Below are 22,215 nucleotides of genomic sequence, written 5' to 3' on the forward strand. Positions count from 1 at the left end.
GAGAAAACTCAATCGAAACCAATTAAACCTGATGCAGAGGTTAGAGTTATCAAACAGGTATAAAATAGTATGTATTCCATAGGTTGAAAAGTTAAGTAAGGACATGGATGTATAAAAAGAACCTAAATCACATTTCCAGAAAAAACACTACAATGTCTGACTTTCTAAATGCATTGGCTGAGATTAACAGCAGATTAGGCATTTCAGAAGAAAAACCTGGTGAGTCTGAAGGCACGGCAATAGAAACAACCCAGAAGGGGGCACAGAGGAAAAAGAGTCCAAAAGTATGAGAAGAGCACCAGTGAGCCATAGGCAACTTACAGCAACCTCACGTGCCTGTGACAGGGCTCCACACAGAGCGGAGGGCAACAAAATGATTTGAAGAAATGGTGGCCAAAATCTCAGAAGACACGAACAGACATTTCTGCAAAGAAGACATCCAGACGGCCAACAGACACACAAAAAAGTGCTCAACATCGCTCGGCATCAGGGAAATCCAAATCAAAACCTCAATGAGATACCACCTCACACCAGTCAGAATGGCTAAAACTAACAAGTCAGGAAATGACAGATGTTGGCGGGGATGCGGAGAAAGGGGAACCCTCCTACACTGTTGGTGGGAATGCAAGCTGGTGCAACCACTCTGGAAAACAGTATGGAGGTTCCTCAAAAAGTTGAAAATAGAGCTACCATACGATCCAGCAATTGCACTACTGGGTATTTACCCCAAAGATACAGATGTAGTGATCCGAGAGGTTACGTGCACCCCGATGTTTATAGCAGCAATGTCCACAATAGCCAAACTGTGGAAAGAGCCAAGATGTCCATCGACAGATGAATGGATAAAGAAGATGTGGTGTATATATACAATGGAATACTATGCAGCCATCAAAAGGAATGAAATCTTGCCATTTGCAACGATGTGGATGGAACTGGAGGGTATTATGCTAAGGGAAATAAATCAGGGAAAGAAAATTATCATATGATCTCACTGATATGTGGAATTTAAGAAAAAAAAAAGATGAACAAAGGGAAAGGGAAGAAAAAATAAAATAAGATGAAATCAGAGAGGGAGACAAACCATAAGAGACTCTTAACTCTAAGAAACAGACTGAGGGTTGCTGGAGGGGAGGGGGGTGAGGGGAGGGGGTAACTGGGGGATGAGCATGAGGGACGGCACATGATGCAATGAGCACTGGGTGTTCTATGCAACAGATGAATCCCTGAACTCTACCTCTGAAACCAATAATACACTATATGTTAGCTAACTTGAATTTTAATAAAACCCCCCAAAAAGGGAAAAAAAAAGAAATAGTGGCCAAAATCTCTCCAAATTTGATGAAAACTGTAAACCCACAGATTGAAGAAACTCAGTAACTTCCAAGCACAGAAACATGGGGAACACTACACTATGGCACATGGCATTCAAATTTCTCCAAACTAATAATAAGGAGAAAACCGCGCTGTGTGCTGACAGCCCAGGGAGGAGGGTGTGGGTCTCTTGTGAGAAGCAGGTCATGTGGGCACCAAACACTCACCTGGAGTTCTCCCAGAACAGAGTCCTACAGAAGCAATGGCCACATAGCCCTTTCCAGGCAAACAGAAGCTAAAGGGCTTCATCACCAGCAGTCACACTGTGAGGAAGGTTAAGGGACGGCCGTCATTCGGGCAGAAGGAACCGAGCACAGAATGGAATCCACAGGAGAAGAACTTCGATGGAAATCGTAATCACATGGCTAAATAGGGAAGAATTTGTAACTTACTACTGAAATCTCTTCAAAGGATCTTCGACTTCAAAACTGGTCGTGTACCGCGGGTTTATAAAGTGCTCGTGAGCAGGTGTCGGACGCAGCGTGGCGGAGGCCGGCTGGGGAGGGTGGAGGTGAGCGGCCCCACGGTGCTTGTCCGAGGCGTGAGGGGGCTGTGGTAAGTTACAGGCGGGGTACTCAGCCCCACAGCAACTATTAACATCACAAGACAGTTGTAACTAATAAGCAAACGAAAGAGAAAGTGGAATCTTTTAGAAGTATTTGCCAGGGAAGCCGCCGCAAGTGACCCGAGTCCCAGCCTGGAACGCTCCCGTCTGGGGAGACCAGGTGCAAGGTTGTCCCTTGGCCTTGGACTCTTCCACCTCATCAGGGGAACACTTCCGCTATTCCAGGTATGCATGACCTTCCCTGAACTGCTGAGCGTCACACAGCCCTAACCAACGCCGCAGGAGTGGCTGCCCCGCAGGGAGAGAACGGGCCTCTGCTGCGGCACGAGCCCCACCTCGGCTTCAGGACGCGCCGCCACGGGAGAGCAGAGCATGCTACCAATGCAGGTTTTCCTGCGTGTCTTCTCTTTCCAGGGAGGGAAGCGTCAACCCTGCGTCCCTGTGTTGCGTCCTCCTCTCGCAGAGACCAGAGACCAGAGAAGAGGGCCGAGGCCTGAGGGCTCCTCCTCGTGGTGGCGGGCGTTGCCCCCACATGGTGGGCATCTCATCTCACTGCTCAGGAATATTCGACCCAAAATAGGCAGACAAGAGAGAAAAGGAAGCAAAAACAGGACGACAGACTTGACCCTGATCACATCAGTGATCACATCTAATGTAAATGGTCTAATGACTCCAAATAAATGGCAGGGGCTCAGGTGGGAGGAAGAAGCAAGTCCCAGCTCTAGGCTGCTCATGGGAAATGCACTTTACATATGAAGGCACAGGTAGGTTAGTCGGAGGAAGGGTTCACCATGCGAACACCAGTTGGAGGAAAGCTTGCTCTGTTAATATCACAAAAAGCAAGTTTTGGAGCAAAGACCACTGCCGGGGAAAAGAAGGCAATTTCTTTCTTTTTTTTTTTTTTTAAGATTTTTATTTATTTTTTGACAGAGAGAGACAGCGAGAGAGGGAACACAAGCAGGGGGAGTGGGGGAGGGAGAGTCAGGCTCCCCGCCGAGCAGGGAGCCCGACGTGGGGCTCGATCCCCGGACCCCGGGATCACGACCCGAGCCGAAGGCAGACGCTAAACAGCTGAGCCACCCAGGCGCCCCAAGAAGGCAATTTCATCATGACAACACACCTGCTCACCAGGAAGACACAGCCAACCCAAGCATTCGTGTACTAACAACCAAGCTGTACAATGTAGGAGGCTGAAGCCGATAGAACTGCAAGAGAAATAGACAAACCCATGATTGTGGGCAGAGAATCAATATTAAGGCCTCAATATTCACATTGAGAGACTGGAGAATAAAGGGCAAATTAAACCCTTCAGATCCAAGTGGAAATCAGTGCCACAAAACAACAACAACAACAACAAAAAGACAGAGAAAATTGACAAAATCAAATGCTGGTTCTTTAAGAAGATGAAGAAGTTGACGAACCTAGAGCCAGACCAGTCAGGACAAAAGGGGACCCAAAGTGCCAGCGTCCAGCGGAGAGGCGATCTCCGCTAGAAGATCATTTGACAGGAAATAAGGGAATATTATTAAAAATTCGTTCCAATAAATTTAACAACTTAGATGAAATGGACAAGTTCCTCGAAGGACACAAACTGCCAAAGGTTACTCGAGAGGAAGTAGATCATCTAAATAGCACTATATCTGAGAGAAACTACAAAGAAAACCCCAGGCTCAGACGGCCTCACTGGAAAATTCTACCAAACAGCTACAGAAGAAAGAGAACCAGTTGCACACAACTCTCCCAGGGAACTGAAGGGGACACATGCTCCCCGAATTCATCCTGCTCTCCAGAAGACGGTTGAAAGAATAAAACAGCAAATCACAGATTGGGAGAAAATACTTGCAAAGCACACATCTGATAAATACTCAGAACTCTTAAAACTTAATAAGAAAACAAACAACCCAAAACAGAAACGAGAGAAATATTAAGGGAGCAATTCCCCCAGGAAGAGACAGGAGTGGCCAACAAGCACATGAAAATATGCTCAGCACGATTATTCTTAGGAAACGAGACACCACCACGTATGCTGTTGTGGAAAGACTGACCGTGAAGAGCATCAGGGGCGAAGAGGAGCTGCCGGTGGGACATAGAACACAACAACCACTTTTGGAAGCCTGTTTGGCAGCTCCTCCTCTCATCCGTCGGGTGAGCTAAACGGTCCAGTCCGAGGAGTCTGCCCGCGAGAAAAGAAAGCGTGTGTCCGTACAAAGATTTGGTTAGGAGTGTTCACAGGTCGTCCACCAATGGAAACAGCCTAGGCATCAGCAGGTGTCGGCAGGTATTAGCAGGTGGGAGGGCAGGTGTCAGCAGGTGGGAGGCCAGGTGTCAGCAGGTGGGAGGCCAAGTGTCAGCAGGTGGGAGGGCAGGTGTCAGCAGGTGGGAGGGCAGAGTGGCAGCCGCTCCGCACGCAGAGTCCACCCAGCTGGAGAAGGGGTCAGCTATGCCGCAGGACGGCTCGGATGCGTCCGAGTGGTCACCCTGGGTGAAAGATGCCAGGCAAAAGAAACCATCTTCTACGTGATGCCACACACATGCAACTCTAGGAAATGCATACGGACCTGTGGCCCCGGGTCTGTGGTGGGTGGGAGGGCAGGAGGGCACGAGAAGATCTTTGGAGCGACTGGCGGCCAGGTCCACCATCTTTACCGGGGAGCTGGTGCCGCACATCGCCCCGCGTCACAGCGGGACCCTGTCACACCCGGGGCCCTGAAACCCGCGCATTTACAGCTCAGCTGAACTCCCTTCCCAGAGAGCAAATGTGTCCAGCTTAAAGCCTGCTGTCTGCAGCTCTGTGCACCACGTTTTCCCTGGAGAGCATGTTAAGAGCACTTGCCCAAGCCATCAGAAATTCTGGGTTCAATGCCGGAATAACGTTCCAACATACGGGAGCTCTGCAAGTTGCTTACTCTGTGCTCCTTGTCGGGCATTTGGGTCGTCTGCTTGTTTTCACTCACGTAAATGACACTGTGATAAGCATTCCATACGTGTTCGGGTTACATGTGAAAGTTCGGTTGCCGGAGGGGGTTATTGGAGCACTCGTCTGAAACTGGGCATTCTGTGTTCCGTGTAGGCTCGGGGTATGGAGCCGCCACCAAAGCCATGTGCATCGGCATGCGGTACTGGAAGCCCGAGCGCCTGGAGACACTCGTGGAAGTGAGCGTCGAGTGTGGCAGGATGACCCACAACCACCCCACAGGTGACGCTTCCTGTGTGGCGCCCGCGGAAGCCCTACCCACCGTGTGGTCCGTTTGCCTGTCGGCGGACTTGGCCTTCTCCGTCTTCAGGTCTGCTTACGCTCTGTTTTCGACCTAAAAGCAGGCCTGGCATGGAGCGTGGCGATGCTGGAGGGGAGAATCCCCAGCAGGTGCAGGGCCGTTTGCGCCAGGAAGAAAGAGCAGCCCCAGTTGTCTGAGGGAAGCTGGGCTTTGGGTTGACGTCCTGGGCATGCACATTTATGTCACAAGCGTTGGGCACCATCTGCTGCCAAGTGCTGCCCCCGGGTGGGGCCTGAGCCAGACCAACACTCACGGGCCTCGTGAGCGGCACCCCTTCACCACCCGTGCCTCTGTTTGCCCACCTGGATGGAGGCGCTGGGAGCTGGGTCTCCCTGAGCACGAGGAGAGAGTGGGTAGAACAATGGGCCTCTTGGCTGGTGCTTCGGCAGCTGCACCCCGGGGTTCCCCACCGCATGTCCAGCACACGGAGGGAAGGCAGGTGGGGCCCCAGCTGACTGTGAGTCATGACCTAGAAGGGCAGGCAGCGCCTAAGTTTAAGAAAGAAGGACTTGGAACTCCCACACCTGTAACCACCTTGAATCCTGGCAAGGCAAGTGGCGTGCCCTCCCCAGCCCCTGCAGGTCCACAGACTGCTCGCTGCTGCCCAGCCACTGTTCCTTCTTTCAAGGCCACTTTTTTTTTTTTTTTAAAGATTTTATTTATTTTTTCAACAGAGAGAGAGAGAGAGCACGAGCAGGGGAGAGGGAGAGGGAGAGGGAGAAGCAGGCTTCCCACTGAGCAGGGAGCCCGACGTCCACTGTTCCTTCTTTCAAGGCCACTTTTTTTTTTTTAAGATTTTATTTATTTTTTCAACAGAGAGAGAGCACGAGCAGGGGGAGAGGGAGAGGGAGAAGCAGGCTTCCCACTGAGCAGGGAGCCTGACGTGGGGCTCGATCCCAGGACCCTGGGACCATGACCTGAGCCAAAGGCAGATGCTTAATGACTGAGCCACCCAGGCGCCCCTCATATAATTTGTTTCTAATGAAAGATTTGATGAAACACTGAGGGTTTGGTGGCATGCGGGCAACGCCAGGGAAGGCATGTCGGCTCCTGTCCAGTGTTCCAGATACGGCTGGCTGCAAGCGTCATGGTCGTGTTACCGTGTGCGCGTCCTAGATGCTGGATACCCAGAGGGGGCGGGGTGATGGCAGGTGGTCAGCACGGTAGTGGGTCTGAGAACGGGACCCTCACTCCCAGCCCATGGCAATGCCTCCCAGAGTGGCCAGCGAGCCACTGAGAGCATCTCTGGAGATGGCCATGCCCTTTCCTGCGTGGCTGTGGTCTCCGTGCGTCTTGGGCTGGCCTGGCGGCGCTCCTCTGTGCTGAGAACCATCTGTCCCCACGACGGCCCTTGCAAGGGGTCATGGCACCCCTTTGTGCAGGAAACAGAAGGCCAGTGTGCACAGGGCAACGGCCCAGGACGCGAGCCCAGATGCCATCGTTGTGTTGTTCTGCCCCCCGCCCTGCAGGCTTCCTCGGGTCCCTGTGCACGGCCCTGTTTGCATCATACGCTGCACAAGGGAAGCCTCTGGAGCAGTGGGGAAGGGACATGATGCGGACGATCCCGCTGGCTGAGGAATACTGTAAGAAGACCATCCGGCACCTGGCAGGTGAGCCCGGCCCCCCTTCCTGTCGCACTTGAACGGGTTGCTCTGATTCAGCCTCGGGGCAGATTTGGACACACAGGGCTCCCAGACGGTTCACCCCACACTGAAACCGAGGGCTGACCCCACCAAGGGGGCCGGGGCACCCCTGGCGGAGGACGACACCTGCCCAGGGGACCCCAGTAGCCAGGAGACCCGGCACAGTGTGAGCTGCTGCAATCCGACCCCGGGCCTCCTGCTGTCTGACGGCAGCTGGAGAGACGAGAGGGGTGCATGCTTAGGTTTGGTTTTCCAGATGGTCCTTAAGTAGCCCATTCCCCGGAGATGGGCGAGGGACACCCACACTGACGTCTGCACTGCTCCTGCACCTTATGGACGGCCTGACCCGAAGTCTGCTGCCACGAAGGCCAGACGGGCATCTGTGCCCACTGGTGACATTTACACCCAGGAATGTCCCCAGTTACCTCAAACCCGCCGTCAAATGACACACACCCTCCTTGGCCCCCAGTGGGGTATCCATCAGCTTGTCCAGCAGAGGTCCTAGGGGATTGCGGTGCGGCTGCGGTTGGGCGAGTGGTGGCCTGACGGACCAGACGCGAGAAGCAGGTGCAGGACTAGGAAGCCCACGGCTTCTCCTCGGGCGGCCAGCCCTCCACAGGGCTCTCTCCCTCTGGGAGGGATGGGAGCTGCGTGAGGATGTTCTCAAGCTGTCCAGGAGGGTTTCTGGCGTAAGTTGCCGCGCTGTGCCCCGTGAGCCAGGAGTTTCCGTCGGGCTGGCGAGGAGCCTGCCACGTTCTGCCGGCCCAGCCGCCTGCCGGAGGGACGCCCAGCGGCTCGTGTGTCTACACCTGCGCTGGCGTAGCTGCCGCCACGAGCGTCCCCTTCACCCTGTGGTTTTGGACGGTCCTTTCAACCCCTCTGGGCTTGCGCGCCGGGCGGTCAGCCGGGAGTAAGGAAACGCCTCCTCCCAGGCTGCGTTGCATCAGGGAAGGGATACAGGCTCAGAATTTTCAAGGGGATGCTCTTGGAAGCACTGCAGTCCCGGCCTTGGGTTCGGAATAGAGTCAACAAGGTTTGGGGTCGCTTTGGGCCCCGTCTCCACCTTCCTCACTCTGGTTCCAAAGTAGCTGCAGACACAAGCATGACCGAGCCGCAGAGCGGTCGCCGGGTGGGGCTCAGCCCCCACCTCCCGCCCCGCGCGTGCAGCCCACCCCGTTCTTTATGTTTAGAATACCAGGAGCACTGGTTTTACTTTGAAGCCAAATGGCAGTTTTACTTGGAGGAGAGAAAGATCAGCGACGACACGGGAAGCAAAGCTGTCTTCCCCGACTGCTACGACTCCGAGGCGAGGGACAAGGTGAGTCTTGCCGGGTCCGAGGGCTGGGGACAGGACTTGTCGGGGTCCCACGGCCTGGGGTTCCCGCCGTGTTCCTGCCACGTCTAGCGCCCGGCCTGGGGCTCCCCCGGCAGCAACCAGGGACCCAGAGCAGCCGCGGGGGCGGGTGTGGAAACCTTCCTGGAGGAAGCATGTGTGAAGCAGACAAAACTTTATCTTTCCATTTTCTCTCATTTAAAGCATGGTACGTGCTAGAAAGTTTGGGGAAAATGCGCTTGTTAAAGATGTTCCATTCCACTTCATTTTTTCTAGGGGCTAGGACTTAAAGTCGTACATGACGAATAAGGTTGTGCAGGCCCTTGTCCTCATGCTGAGAAGACCCCTAACTGGCTGACACGGTCAGCATCGGGTTTGGTAGCACAAGGGAAAACCCTGAGTCACTGTGGCTTAGCCAAGATAGACACTTACTACCCGTATGTCCACGGATGCCAAAGCTGAGTTGCAAGTCCCTTGCGGTGAGGAGCTGAGGACATTCTGTGTGGGCCCTCTGTCTTCTGAGGGCACACTGTCCTCCAAGCTGGCCACTCCGGCTCCAGCCAGAGCATCTGCATTCCAGGTGTCCGGACGGTGCAAGGGGAGAGGGAGAGGGAGAGGGAGAGGGAGGGGAGGGGAGGGGAGGGGAGGGCCCACCCTTCCTCCTCGGGTGCTCCCTACCGCCCCTCTAAGTGCCCCCCAGGGACCTCCCCTGGACGCAGGAAGGCCCTGGTGTGCGGTCCTGCAGATGGTGTTGCCCCAAACCAAGCTGACTCTGTCTCCAGGGCACCGGGGTGCGACTGGCCAGTCTGCACCCCGGCCCCTGCCCGCTCCTGGCTCTCTCCAGCCTTTCCACTCATGGTGCACCCCCAGGCTTCATTCGGCACCACCACCTGGCCCACCCTTGGCCGCTAGCCCCATGCTCCGCTCAGACACGGGTCGCGTGGCTCCGTCACCACAGACTTGGCGGCTACCCCAACACGTGGTCAGGTTTGTTTGTCTTTGGAATGCCTGCATCCGTAGGAGCACGAGAAGGGGATCTTTCCCGGGCACGGTCACCCCAGTGACCATGCGGCACAGTGAGTAGGTGCCCAGTGGCACCCTGGACGAACCCAGGAAGCTCACGCTCCAGCCAATATTGGCTTCACGTCTCGCATGACCCTGACCCCTGGCTCTTCCTGCAGGCTTACCGAAAATGGAGCTCGGAAGGCCGAGGGGGCCGGCGGGGCCACGATGCCCCCATGATCGCCTACGACGCTCTCCTAGGAGCAGGCGACAGCTGGGCGGAGCTCTGCCACCGGGCCATGTGTCACGGAGGTGAGACTGCCTTCTTTAATGGTCTTGGGTTCCAGGCGACCAGCACCCCCTTCTCACCCCAAAGCACCCTCCCGGGATGTCCAAGGGCCCGGCCTCCTGAGCCCCCGGAATGTTTGTCCTTCTCTGGGCGTGGTGCTGCCTCGAGTGGCCGTTGGAGTCGGGGTCATGAGAAAAGGGCACCTGGGGGAACCGGGGTGTGCGTCCCTCTCCTTCAAGGCACCGGGCTAAGAGTGGGGATCCTGCTGGTACAGATTCTGTAGCCGGAGAGGGCTCTGTAGCCCTTTGCATCAGGCGGCTGTGGGTTCAAGCCCTCCAGGGGCGGCTGGGACGAGGGATTCCCCGCCTCCCGGTGCCCGCTCTCCCCTGTGGGTGTGAAATGAGGGGAGTCCTGGCAAACACCACCTCGAGCTGAGCATGGAGTCTCCATGGGCATCCGGGCCCCTCGGTCCCTGGTGCTGAGGTGGTGGAGACGCCAGCGCCCGCAGACGTGAGCTCCCCGAGTGCCCGGCCCCCAGGACGGCCTGGGCATCTGCACACATGTGTGTCAGGGTGTGCAAGGAGGGAGGGTGGGAGAGGGACAGCAAGTCCCCTGGGTTGGGCCCTGGGCGGGGGCTGCCCCGAGGGTCTCTGAGACGGGCCACGCCCGACCGCCTCGACCCTGGGGCCCCTAAGGACGTGCGTTTCATTCCAGGCGAGAGCGGGGCCACGGGGACCATCGCGGGCTGCCTGTTCGGGCTGCTGCACGGCCTGGACGCGGTTCCCACGGGCCTGTACCAGGACCTGGAGCACAAGGAGGAGCTGGCGCGCCTGGGCGAGGCTCTGTACCACCTGTCCACGGAGGAGAAGTAAAGCCCTCCCGCCACCGCCCCTCCGTGGGGAGCCGCGTCCAGCTCTGGCGGCCCACGGCCCTCCTGGGTGTGCGCCACGCCTCACTGGCCATAATCACATTTTAACCCTCTCCTCCCCCGATGTCAGAACCCTACCTGCCGTAGGAAATGCACTGTCTGTCCTGCGAGGATGTTTGTCCTGCCCTCACGTGGCCCGGAGGCATCACTGGCCCCACGCCGGGTCTGTGGCCCCGAGCCTCCAAACACGGGAGCACAAACAGTCTCGGGGACGATCGTGTATTTCACTCCGCGCACGACTAACGCTACGCGCTCACTCACGCCAACAAAACTAACCACGCCCGCCGTGCGTGGACCGAGCGCGCGTCCCCGCCGCTCCTGGCCTCAGACGCCGGCAGCCCACAGCGCGCTACTTCCAGCCGGCGTTTTTAATCACACTAGATCTTAAAATCAGCCCCTTTGGAAAGAGTGCCTGAGAAAACTGGGAAATAAAGGGTCCTCGTGCGTCCCCGCTTCTCCTTCGGTGTGGTCTGCAGCCGTCTCGCGGGCCTGCCAGGCCCGCCCTCGGCCTCCACCACCTGCTCCACCAGCCTTGTGGCTGGGGACCCGCAGCTGCTCGCCGTGGCCGGGGCGCCCCTGTCTGCGAGTCTTGAGGAAGAGAACCCTCGCTCTTGCTAGAAATAACCTCGGACACGGTCTTTCTGAAGTAGCATCTGGTGTGAATAAAAGAGCAATTGGTGTTTCACGTTTAACACGGAGCTCTGGCGGCTTGGCAGGGGCCGCTCTCTTCGTGGAAGGTGGCCTCTGAGCGTGGCCGGTGGCCCCCAGAGCCCGCGGGGTCGCCCCCTCGCTTCTCAGGATGGGGGGCGGTAGATCCGGGGGCGGCTGGCAAGGAGAGTCCTGGAGTAACTGAACTAACCTTTGCTGCTGCTGGTGCTTTTCTGTGGGAAGAGGCAGAAAGCCGCGTGGGGGGCTCTGGGCTGGGCGGCCCAGGCTTGGGGGGCGGGGACGGTGCTCAGCACAGCCTTCAGGAGCAGAGGACCGTGAAGGTAAGCTGCCATGCTCACCGTGGCCGAGCCATGTCCCGCCGACCCTGGCGGCTGGAGGCAGGCCCCAGGGGAGGGGCCCGGTCGGGCGCAAGGACACTCCGTCTCCATCGTACCCGCAGTTTAGGAGAATCCGATCCATCCTTGAGTCAGGAAGTGGGTCTATTCACAGGTTGATGATAAAACATTTCAGCAAAAGTTCACAGGACTCCTGAAAGGAGTAGACTGCCTCCCATCTCACTGCAGAGAAATGCACGCGCTGAAGAAAACAAGACCATAAACGTGATGAGGTGAACAGCGCACCTGCTCAAATTTTAAAACATTTAATACTTGTGATTTCATCCTTATTACAGAGGTAATGCACACACACGGCTTCTGAAATTCAAGTGCGGTGCGTACATGGTGGTTTGTGGAGAGCAGGAGGCTCCCAAACCCTCAGCCAGAGTCGCGCTCCCAGGCCCCTCGGGCGGCCCCAGAAGCGGCCTCTCGCGTACGATGCGGAAACATTTGTGCACACCTGCAGGCCTTCCTTTTGGCATTTTTTGGACCCTGTCTTTTTAGCCGCTGCACTTTCTTGGGCACCGTGATTCATGTAACTCAGTTGTTCCTGCTTCTGCCGCCCCGTGTCTGCTTTAGAATGTCGCTTCCGATCCCTCCTGCAGGATCGTTCATCTCCACGGTGGCCCGGCTTCTTCACATTGTGCGAGCAGGGGTCAGGCAGGTCCCCCCCGTGCAGATGGTGTGTCCCCCCCGCACCGGCTCTGCGTGGGCACATGGGCTTAGAGGCTGGGGCTCCAGACCGTGCTGGGCAGCGCCGGGCAGCCCCGTGGCCTCAGGGACATGCCCCCACTCCTGCCGTGGCCCCAATGTTGGAGCAGGTCCCCGCTCTGCTCACATGCGTCTAGACTTCAGGCTGATTTGATTAATCCGTGTCCCCGGACTCTCCGGTTAAGAGGTTTTGCATTTAGATGTTGAACCCTTGTTCCCAGTGTTTTCGTATCTGGAAGCCAGAGCGGCGGTGGGTTTGGCAGACATGCTGCCCCTCTGGGAGCTGGGTGCCCCCACCTGGTAAGTCCCCTGACATGATCGGAAGGGTCCACTCACAACGGCCTCGGCCTGGTTCTCTGGGACCGACCCCTCCGTTAGGGGGTCCCCAGGTTGGGGGCAGGGCAGCAGGAGGGGCTTTCACGGCCTAATGGACACAGGACGGTCAGAGCTGTTCGTGAATGCAGAATGTACACCCCGCTTCTGAGCTGCCCAGCAGCCTCCCCGATGCCCCCAGGCCCGCAGGCACCCAGCGCAGACAGCACCCGAGGCTCGGCCAGGTGTCCGCAGGGGGGAACTGGAAACACCCCCCGTTTCTGAGGAGGCCACTGGGGACACAGGACCTTCTCAGGGCCACAGCCCATGGGGACGCAGACGCCAGGGAGACCCCCCGCCCACCTGTCGGCTCTCGGCCCTGTGTCCATCCTGCCCCATTGTAATAGCTTGTTTTCAAGCACGTTAAAACACACAAAAAGCCACAAAGTGGCCCAAAAAGCCCCATTCAGCAGCTGCCCCGGCTGCTCGCGTGGGCTGATTGCTGCCGCGATAACCCCAGGCCACATTCGCCTGGTGTCTCTCTCGGCGATGCGGCCTGACGTGCCCAGCAGAGGCCGTGCCCTGGGAAAGAGGGAGGGGCACCCGAGAACCCTCGGCCTGCCTGCTTCTACCCCGGGGCCTCCATCCACCGGGGCTGGACCGACGCCCCTCTCTTCCTGCAGCCGGCCAACTGGGGGGCTCAGGGGCAGGGCTGGGGGCGCCGCAGCCCAGATGGCCGCCCACCACTTCTAGCCAGATTGATTTCTAGGAAAACACGGGCTCGGGTTCCCTGGCCCTGACTCATGCACAGGTTCAGCTTCACTGCCCCTCATGGCTCTGGGCAGCAGGACCGGCCTGGTCGGGGAGGTGGTCCCCCGAGCGCCCGCGGGGAGGGGCTGCAAGGGCGCGGGAGGGCACAGGCCGTGTGGGGCGAGTGGGCAAGTGTGCTGGGCCAGAGGGCAGCAGGGGGCAGGCCCGGCCCCAGGCTCACCCTCCGAAAGGCAGGGAAGGGTGCGTGCAGGTTGGCAAGGAGCAAGGTCCGCCGTGGGGGCGCAGCTCTCTGTGTGGAAGACAACGTGGGAGCAGTACTGTGGGGGTGATCCTGGCTGGCTTCTCTCCCCTTTCTTTCCAAGGATGCACTTGTCGGGGGGTGGTCCCTGCTGCCCTGGGACTAGGCGGTCTGCCCAACAGGGCCTAGGAGACCCCATATCTCAGAAGAGGACACGGAGGCCAGGGACGTCCCTTTGCTGCCCGAGGACACACTGACAAGGGCGGACCTGTGCCTGCTGATAAAGCAGACGGTGAAGGCCAGGCGCTGCCCACCAGGAAGGCCCCACTGAGACCCCCGAGGGACCTGGTGCTGCTGGCCTTTTGGGGCCAGACTGGGGTGGAGGGTCTCAATCAGGGGGTCGTCCTGCACCCTGACCCTCCAGGCCCTGTATTTCCAGGTGACCTCTCGGTAGCCAGAGGTGCCAACGGAACTGCCAGGAAAGCTTGTCGTGGCCGTGCTACTCACGCTGGCCCCAGAGAAAGGTGTTCCGGTCCCAGCACGGGCTTGGGGAGGCCCGCCTGCACCAGCCGGCAGGGGCAGCTGCCCACCACGAAGCCGCGGACCCCAGACCGCCTCTGGGGAGCGCTGACCAGAGGGAAGCAAGCTGGCTTTGAGGCACACACGGCTGGTGCTCCCCACAACTGTCCTCGTCTGTGGTGCGCAGGGCCCGTCGGTCCAACATGCTGTTCGGGCTGGGCGTATGGGGCTCGGAGGAGAATGTGCTGGGCCTGCCTTCAAGTTCGGGGTCAGGCAGCCGTGGGAGGCCTGGTGAGTTCCCAGAGTGTCAGCCCCGCCGTGGGCTGGTAGGTAAACACTGACACAGAGGGGCACTCGGCGTCGAAGCTTGGCGATCCCGGCGGGAGGCGTCTAGTATGGACGGCACAGAAATGGGGTGCAGTCCACACCGAGCTGCCCTCACTCCGCACCCCTTCCAGAGCTGCCTCCTGTTCAGACGGAGGGGTCCCGGCGCCCGTAGGCAAGGGAAGCTGCAGGGGCGCACGAGGCCACAAGGCTGGTCCTCGGGGCCTGTGTTCAGACGTCAGAATGACCCCACATCTAGTTCAGCCATCGAGTGACTCAGTCCCCAGTTGTGAAGATGAATGGAAGGGCCAAGTGAGCGATGGCCCCCAGGAGGGTGGCTGGCGGTGCGGCCGGCCCGTCCGGAGGCCCTCATCTGCATCTGCCCCAGGCCCCGCCTGCACACCGAGGTCCTGGGCCCCGAGGTCCCCTTGTGGGGTGCAGGTGGTAGGCTCTGCTGCAGCCAGCCTCCCCCCACGAAGCTGGGACCCGCGCACAACGACGGGCCCTGGAGGCAACTGCACGGTCACGGCGTCGGCCTGCTGCTCGGTCAGCCACGGGCTCAGCCCGCACTGACAGGTGCATCAGGTACGGAGCTAGGGTCTGGACTCCGCAGAGACGGGCATCCGGTCGTCGGCCCAGGAGTCGGTCTGGCTGGGATGGCCCCACGCTCCAGGTGGGGCGAGGCTTCCGTGGGTGTCTTCCAGAGCGCGGGTCCCAGAAGGAGGGACGCGAGCGTGGACAGGCGGGCAGGGGTGCAGCACGGGGAGGTGGTGACAAGAACTCAGGGCCGCAGCCTCGCCTGCAGAGTTTGGACCCAGTTCTAGACACGGTGGAGGCTGGAGGAGCCAGAGCATGTGGGGGCACAGGAGGAGGGGTGGCCACGCGGCGGAGGGAAACTGGGATTGCAGAGCCTGGCCAGGTGGGTGGCAGCTGTGGGCCATGGGGGCGCCGGGAGGGAGCTCAGCGCGTGCGATCTGCCTGAGAGACCGAGGTCGGGCCAGCTGCGCAGAGCCGGGTGTCCCGGGTGAGCCCCCCCTACATGGAGCCACGCGGACGGCGGGCGAGAGAGCGAGGTGAAGTGAGATGAGCCCGGGCAAGCACAGGGCACCAGCGGGGCGCACAGCCAGATCAACGAGGTCAACGGCAGAGCCTTGGGGTGAATTGCACTGAAGAGATGCGGGCCTGCCCGCCGCCTTGTGTCTCCGGGAAACGAAGCCGGCGGCCAGCCAGCTACCCGTCAGGCTGGGAGGCCACTGACCCCAGCGCTCGGTTCAGAGACAGAGCCGTGGTGGCAGTCAGGTCGGCAGGAGGGCCTGCGCTGATCAGGGTCCCACAGTGGCCGCTCCTCCCTGTTGCCGCGGGTCCCTGGATGCGTCTCCTCGGGGCTGCCTTCGAAGGCGTGGACACGAAGCTCGCGGGCTCTGGAGGAAGCCTGGACCGCGGAGCCCCGAGTGGCTGCCGACAACCTGCCTTGGCAGGAAAAGCGAGGTCTCTGGTGACCCTGCGGAGGGTAGCGGGCGAGAGGGCATCCCTGCAGGCCTGGGGGCGGGGGAAGCAGCGGCCGGGCGGTGACGCAGGCATGCCAGTTGGGCGTGCTCGAGAACCAGCGTGGAGGAGCCAAAGGCTCTTCTGCCTCCCCTGGTCCCAGGCCTGGGGTGTGGGCGGCGTGGGCGCCCCGTGTGCCCGGCGAGCCCCTTGGCAATCCCGCTGCTGACCGGCAGAGCTGTGGTCCCGGACTCAGCTGGTGCTCACTGTGTGCACGTGTGGACTCAGCTGGTGCTCACTGTGTGCACGTGTGGACTCAGCCGGCGGCCGCGCCGGCTCACACCCCTCTGGCTTGGGAATGGATTCAGGTTTCTGTTTTGTTTTAGGAGCCTAACCCACCAAACCCACAGTTGTCTAAGGTTGGGAGAGAGCCCGACCTATCCCAGGGGTTCTCAAAGTGGGGTCCCCGGGCCAGCAGCCACCGCGGCTCGGGAGACTGGTGGGAAAGGCAAGTTCTCAGGCTCCTGGCGACGGCAGAGTGAGACGTGGTGGTGGTGCTGCCCGCACTCTGGGTCGTCGTGGTTGTCCGGTGTCTGAGGACAACTAACACAGCCCCTCTGCGCGAACTGAACGCATCCGGGCTGACTGGGGCTCTGGGGAGCCTGCGGGGGCAGGCGTCCATGGTCACGTCCCCCGAAAGGAGTGCTGCCGGGCACTGGGGGCTGCTCCAGGCACCTCCTCACAGCCGTGTAAGAGGACACGTATGGCCTCTATAAGCCCTCTTTTCTGGGAAATGCATAAAAGCACGAAAAGAAAAGTATCGTGTGTTTCCTTCCAGTCTGGCTTCTAAGCCCACATTGGGCCATGCAGTTTGCCGTTCCACCTTCGCCGTGAGCACTTCCCGAGCCAGGATAGCGCTCTCCTTCCGCGGGGATGTGCTGTGCACTAAAGGGCCCGGTGTTGCACGTTTAGAATGCGCCAACGTTTTCATGGCATCAACAGCAGCGTGAAGACCATCTGTGCAGGATGTGGTTCTTAGCTCTGCATGGCGATCGTCTGCTTGGAAGGAATTGCTGGAAGGCTGAATGGCTGGGCTCCGTTCCGGTGCATCTTCAGAGACGTGCCCCCGCCCACCAGGGAGGACCCTCCCGTGCCAGGCTGTGCAGGAGAGGGGAAGCCCCATCAAGTGCCCAAGACCCACCCCCAGGAGGCTTGTCAGTGGCTGGGTTGAGGTCAAGGGCCTGTGGCCGCCGTGCTGATAAGCGACTCGGGGGGACAGGGGCTCAGGCCCCTCAGCCGCAGGGTACCTCTGGGAGCATTCCGGGGTGCCCCGTGTGCCTGGCAAGTCTCATCTGCTCTGCTTGTCAGCAGAGACTACTTCCTCCAGCTCCAGGGTTCACGGCCCTCCGTTCCTGCCCCCACGACCTTCCCCAGCTGAGGCCCCCGTGGCCGCCCAGGGCCCGCTGTCTGTCCGCGGCTCTTGAGTCAGGATATAACTGTGGCGTTAACATCATTTCTCATACCTAAAGCTAGCTTTGCACAGAACCCCACAGAAAGTGTTACTTCTCTACGCTTACTTTTTCCCTATTCATACAAGTATAACATGTCCGTTATAAAACCAGTCAACCCCCCCCAGCACACTTTCGCTTTCCCAAGGGCCTCCACGGAGCTATTAACACCGCTTCCCGAAGCCCTTGGAAGGACAGCGGGCTGGAAGCGGGCAGCGGACGGTGGCCCGAGAGGCCGTGCGCATCCCTCGTCTGCGTCTCCAGGCTTCCAGGCCTCTGTCCTCCCCCGGACTTTTGGGGTATTTGAAATGCGATTGCTCCACAGGAAATGTTCTATGGAGTCACCCTGGGAAAAAACAAAGATAAAATCTGTGACGATTGATTTTTTTTTTCCTGCAGCTCCAAGCGCGGCAAGATTTGTGGTGGCGAGAAGCCCGTTGACGCCCGAGCCCTGAGAAAGAAGGTCAGCAGTGTGACGTGTGGCCCGGCCGCCCGAGCCATCCTCAGTAGCCTGCTGCTCTACGTCACTGACCTCCAGGACAGGCCCCCGGAGCCGCCTCCCGCCAGGACGGCAGCCGGCGGGGAGAGCAGGGCCGGCCGCTCGCCCAGGAGCCAGGACGGCCAGCAGCGGCCCACCCGCTTCCAGCTCCTACAGGCCAAGTTCATGGGCACGGGCCGCGAGCCCCGCCTCAAGAGGGCCCGGGAGGTGGGGAGGCTGATCCCCAAGGACAAGCAGGGCCCCGGCAGGAGCGTGGTGACCGCCACCATCAGTAAGCTCCTGGAGAAGGCTCGGGAGGGAGCCGGCCGCCCCCTGCAGGACCGGGAGCCACGCCACAGCCAGAAGCCCCGGCAGGGCCTCCCCACCGGGAAGGGCACCGTGAAAAACATTCTGAAGATGTTCCTGGCCGCAGAGGAGAAGGAGGTCTGTGAGGAGCCCAGAGCGGCCAGGGCGCCCCTGCCAAAGCTGGCCACCAAGAGGGGCTCAGTCCTGTCCAAACTGCGGGAGAAGTTTGAGCAGAGCGGCTGTCTTTGCTCAGAGGCCAGGGTGCTGCCACTGCGCACGGAGGGGAGAAAGAAGAACCTGCAGAGGAGGAGGACGCACTGGCCCGAGACCCGCGTGCTCCGCACGGCCACCATGGCCAGCACCTGCATCCGGACACCACTGGCCCGCTTCCTGGCCTGCACCACGGAGCCCATGCTGGCCTTCAGCATCGCCACCGTCATCTGCGGCCCCAGGAGCTGGCTATCCCACTGCGCCAAAATCAGCCACTCGCATCAGGGGCGTGTGCCCAGCGCGGGGGGCGTGGCACCCAGGGGGAGTAGAACGGTGGGACAGAGACAGCCCGGCGGGGGGCCCGCACAGCCACCAGCACCCTGGGCCACGGCTCGCGCGGACAGCCCGGAAACGGTGTTCCTGGGTGGGGGGTCCCTGCCCGTCCCCGGGCCAGCCCCCTCCTCTGCCTCCCACAGCGGTGGGGCCCTTCCTGGCGGTGAGCCCCTGGTGTCCCTACTCAAACCAGCCAGCCCAGGGCATGCTGGGGCAGTGGGAGGCGACAGGACGGGGGACCCCCCTGCAGGGGACACTGCACAGCACACCGGGGCACCTGGGGAAGCCAGCGTGGGCCTGTGGCCTGGGCTCCCGGGTGTGGGAGCAGGGATGGCCCCCGAGGTTGCCCTCACAGTTTGCAGTTCTGAGGACGAAACAGAAGGAGTGACTCTAGGCTCGGAAGGAGACCCCCTGTTCGCTGTCCAGGAGACTTCCCCGGAACAGAAGGTAGCAGGACATATCCTGCCACTTCTGTTGTCCACGGTCCAGGCCCTGCGATGCACACAGTCAGCCGTGGGGTCTCCCCAGGTGACTGTCGCCCGGCCGGACACGCGCCAAATGTCACCACCTCCTGCCACGCTGCCCAAGGCCGTGGGGTCTCCCCAGGTGACTGTCGCCCGGCCAGACACGTGCCAAATGTCACCACCTCCTGCCATGCTGCCCAAGGCATCAGGTGGTAGAGACAAAGGTTCTAGTCTTCTGAGTGGTGGAGGCAGGGGTGGGGGTGGGCTTGAAAGCGCTCGGGTGCCATTTCCCACGGGGACAGATGGTGAGAGCACCAGGGCAGCCGGCATGGCTGGGGGCTCCCTTAGAGCCCTGAGTGTCCCGCCTGGAAGGGCCACCACCAGCGTGGATCAGGACCTCCCAGCGGCAGCTCCGCAGAGACGTCCCACCTGGGGAAAGGCAAATGGGCACAGCTTTGGGGATTCAAAGGAGCGCCGGCGTCCTGAGGGCCCGGCAGGAGAAGACGTGCCTGAGCGGGCCTGTGAGAAGCATCAGTGGCCAGCATCAGGCGACAGGCCGGTCTGTGGCAGGGATGCCCCATGGCATCATCCCATGGTCTCAGAGAATCGAGGGAGAGGGGACAGCTCCTCGGTCCCTGGCCGTCAGCAAGTGCTGCCTGCCGACATGGGACACCCAGCGGACGTCTCAGCAGCGCTGGAGGCCACCCCCAGAGACAGGACCCCGTCTGACAGTCCCACCTCTGCGGACGAGCAGGTCCTGTGTGAGCGAGAGCTCAGGGGGCCGCCACTAAGGGGCCCTGCCCGGCCCGGCCCGCGGGCTGCAGGGAGCACCAACCCCGGCCTCAGCAGCGACAGACCCACCTCCCTCAGCGAACGCCCCAAACCAACTCCCGAAGCCCCCAGGCGGGCGGCAGCCACAGGGGCCATGGAGAGTCACACCGCACCAGCGAGAGGTAACATCCCGAACCCCGTTAACAGCGCGGCCCCAGAGCGGCACCCAGTGCGTGAGGGACAGAGCCGCCCACCGCCTACACACCGCAGCCTGGCAGCCCCGGCCCTGACCCGGGCCGCCAGCCCCCCGCCCGGCTCGGCCCCACCCGGGCCCTGGAGGCACCTGCTCGCAGCCGCCCAGAGCAGCGCCTGTGGGGTCTCGGGGCAGTGCCAGCCCAAGGCCCCCGAGGCGCCGGCCACCGTCCCACTGGAGGCGGGGCCACGCACGAGCACCGTGGCCGAGAGTGAAGCTAGCGTGGTGGGGGGAGGCGGAAAGTCCGCAGCTGCACCCGGGAGCCCCTCGGGGGGAGACACGACCCCAGCCCCAGGCGGGGCTCACCCCACGCCCCAGGGCAGTGCCGCGGTGGGGCCTCCGCCCTCGCGCCCTGAGAACCAACAGGCCGAGGAGGACGAGCACGTCCTGCCCAAAGACCAGGTTCCTCCCGGCGCCGGGGCCCCCCGCCAGCCTCCATCACCTGGAGCCGCAGAAGGAGGGCAGCGGGTAGGCGGGGCGCCCCACAAGTGCCCGGACCCCCAGGCACACGGGCCGCCTGCGTCCCTCACAAGGGCTGGCGTGAGGGAGGGAGTCGAGGTCGGGAACAGACGTCAACCGTGGGCAGGCCTGGGGGTGCCAGAGGAGGGGGCTGCGGGGCCCATTGGGCTGGATGGTCCCCCAGAGAAGGGGGTAGCTCTGTGGGGCCAGAAGCCTCGGTCATGGGCTGCAAAAGAGGGTCAGACACGGCCCGGGGAGGTCGAGGGGGGCCGTGGCGCTGAGGTGGGGGCTACTGAGGTGGGGACGGGTCACCAACGCAGTGAGAAAGGCCCAGAACATGCGCAGGGGCAGCAGGTGAGGCGTGCAAAGAACCTCCCTCGGGGACACGGTGCCCAGGCTGGAGAGAACCAGGCATCTTCCCCCCCAGAGAAGCCGGGGCGCCCGGCACAGGCCCAGGCCGGCAGGATGGCGCCCCGCATCTCAGCAGGCCCCCCCGACAGCTCATCGGAAGCAGTGCCCACTGCAGGCGCAAGGGGGAGGTCCCGGGGACCGGCCCCCAGGGGCAGCCAGGCGGAGCCTAGAGCGCCACACCAGGTGGGAGAAAGCCAGCCCACGGTGGGCGGGAGCCAGCGGTCCTCCGGCCCCGAGCCAGCGCCTGGCTCTGCAGTGCCCGCACCCAAGCCCGGGGTCTGCGAGACGCCCTGGACCCCAGCCCAGGAGGGGCCCCCAAACACCCCGGAGGCAGGGAGCGGTGCGTCGGAACGTGAGCGCCACCGAAGGCTGGCGCACTTTGCCAAATATAGAGCCCAGAGCTTCGGCGACCAGAGGTCCTTTGATCTGTCCTTCAGACCGACAATTATCAGGGCCAACGACAAGTTCAAACTTCCCAAGTGAGGCCCCGGCTTCTGAACACGGACACGCCTGGCACCTCGGTTTCTGCGTCTTGGCCAGGCTGCTTTCCTGCTTCCAAACTACCCGGCCTCACACGTGTGCGTCCAGGGAGCCGTGTGGCGGATCCCTTTCCCTCCAGGTAACTGGCCCCAGGATGGTCTGCGTCCCCGAACTGTGGAGTTCTGCACCGTCTTCCTGGGGCCCGTGTAGCTTCTTGGGGACGGAAGAGCAAGGATTAGGGACGCCCCAGGACATCAGGTGCTTGTCGCCGTGGGTCCCGCTCTTTACGGTGCTCAAGGGCACCCGGGTCCACATTGCTATCTCCACACAGAGCCATGTTGTTTCCACACCTTCAAACTTGCTGCTGAGCTTGTGTGCGTCTCTCTTGTCCTGTCTTGGCGGCCCGGGCCACCTGCCCTTTGTGGCGTCATCCGCAGGCGGCAGCCCCTCTGCTCCGCACGGGCCGGTGAGCTGCCCGCGAAGTGCGCTCGGGTTGGGACGGAACCAAGCACGGGGACACCGCGTCAGTCCCGCAGGAAGGGACGGTGCACAGGGATGGATGTTTCCAGAGGCACAGTCCCAAGGAAGTGTCCCTGTGGGCGCCACGTGCTGAGGACAGGGAACATCCATGGTGCCACGACCCACCTCTGCCCCCGGGGCCTCACTGCCAGTCCTCCTGCCCGGACCGTTCCCTCCTCCCCTGCTTCTCGATCTCTAAAGCATCTGCCATCTA

General features: G+C 60.9%; 2 protein-coding genes across 2 annotated transcripts in view; both read left to right on the forward strand.

Moving 5' to 3' along the window:
- Positions 1-11,098, forward strand: part of ADPRHL1 (ADP-ribosylhydrolase like 1) — a 16,675-nt gene extending 5,577 nt beyond the window's left edge. Inside the window, exons 3-7 of the mRNA XM_035003017.1 lie at positions 5,007-5,132; positions 6,681-6,821; positions 8,045-8,172; positions 9,369-9,501; positions 10,193-11,098. Of these exons, the coding sequence (XP_034858908.1) occupies positions 5,007-5,132; positions 6,681-6,821; positions 8,045-8,172; positions 9,369-9,501; positions 10,193-10,350 (686 nt within the window). The 3' untranslated portion in view covers positions 10,351-11,098. The remainder of the gene's footprint in view (positions 1-5,006; positions 5,133-6,680; positions 6,822-8,044; positions 8,173-9,368; positions 9,502-10,192) is intronic.
- Positions 11,099-11,194: 96 nt separating this feature from the next.
- On the forward strand, positions 11,195-21,584 carry LOC118009215 (collagen alpha-1(I) chain). Its single transcript, XM_035003015.1, has 3 exons — positions 11,195-13,829; positions 13,921-14,291; positions 17,717-21,584. Exons 2-3 carry the CDS (start codon positions 14,224-14,226, stop codon positions 21,483-21,485), a joined length of 3,837 nt encoding a protein of 1,278 aa, XP_034858906.1. The 5' UTR covers positions 11,195-13,829; positions 13,921-14,223; the 3' UTR covers positions 21,486-21,584.
- Positions 21,585-22,215: the final 631 nt, after the last annotated feature.

The sequence above is a fragment of the Mirounga leonina genome, unplaced genomic scaffold (genome assembly GCF_011800145.1).
Source record: "Mirounga leonina isolate KUSES-001 unplaced genomic scaffold, KU_Mleo_1.0 Mir_127, whole genome shotgun sequence".
Lineage (NCBI taxonomy): Eukaryota > Metazoa > Chordata > Mammalia > Carnivora > Phocidae > Mirounga > Mirounga leonina.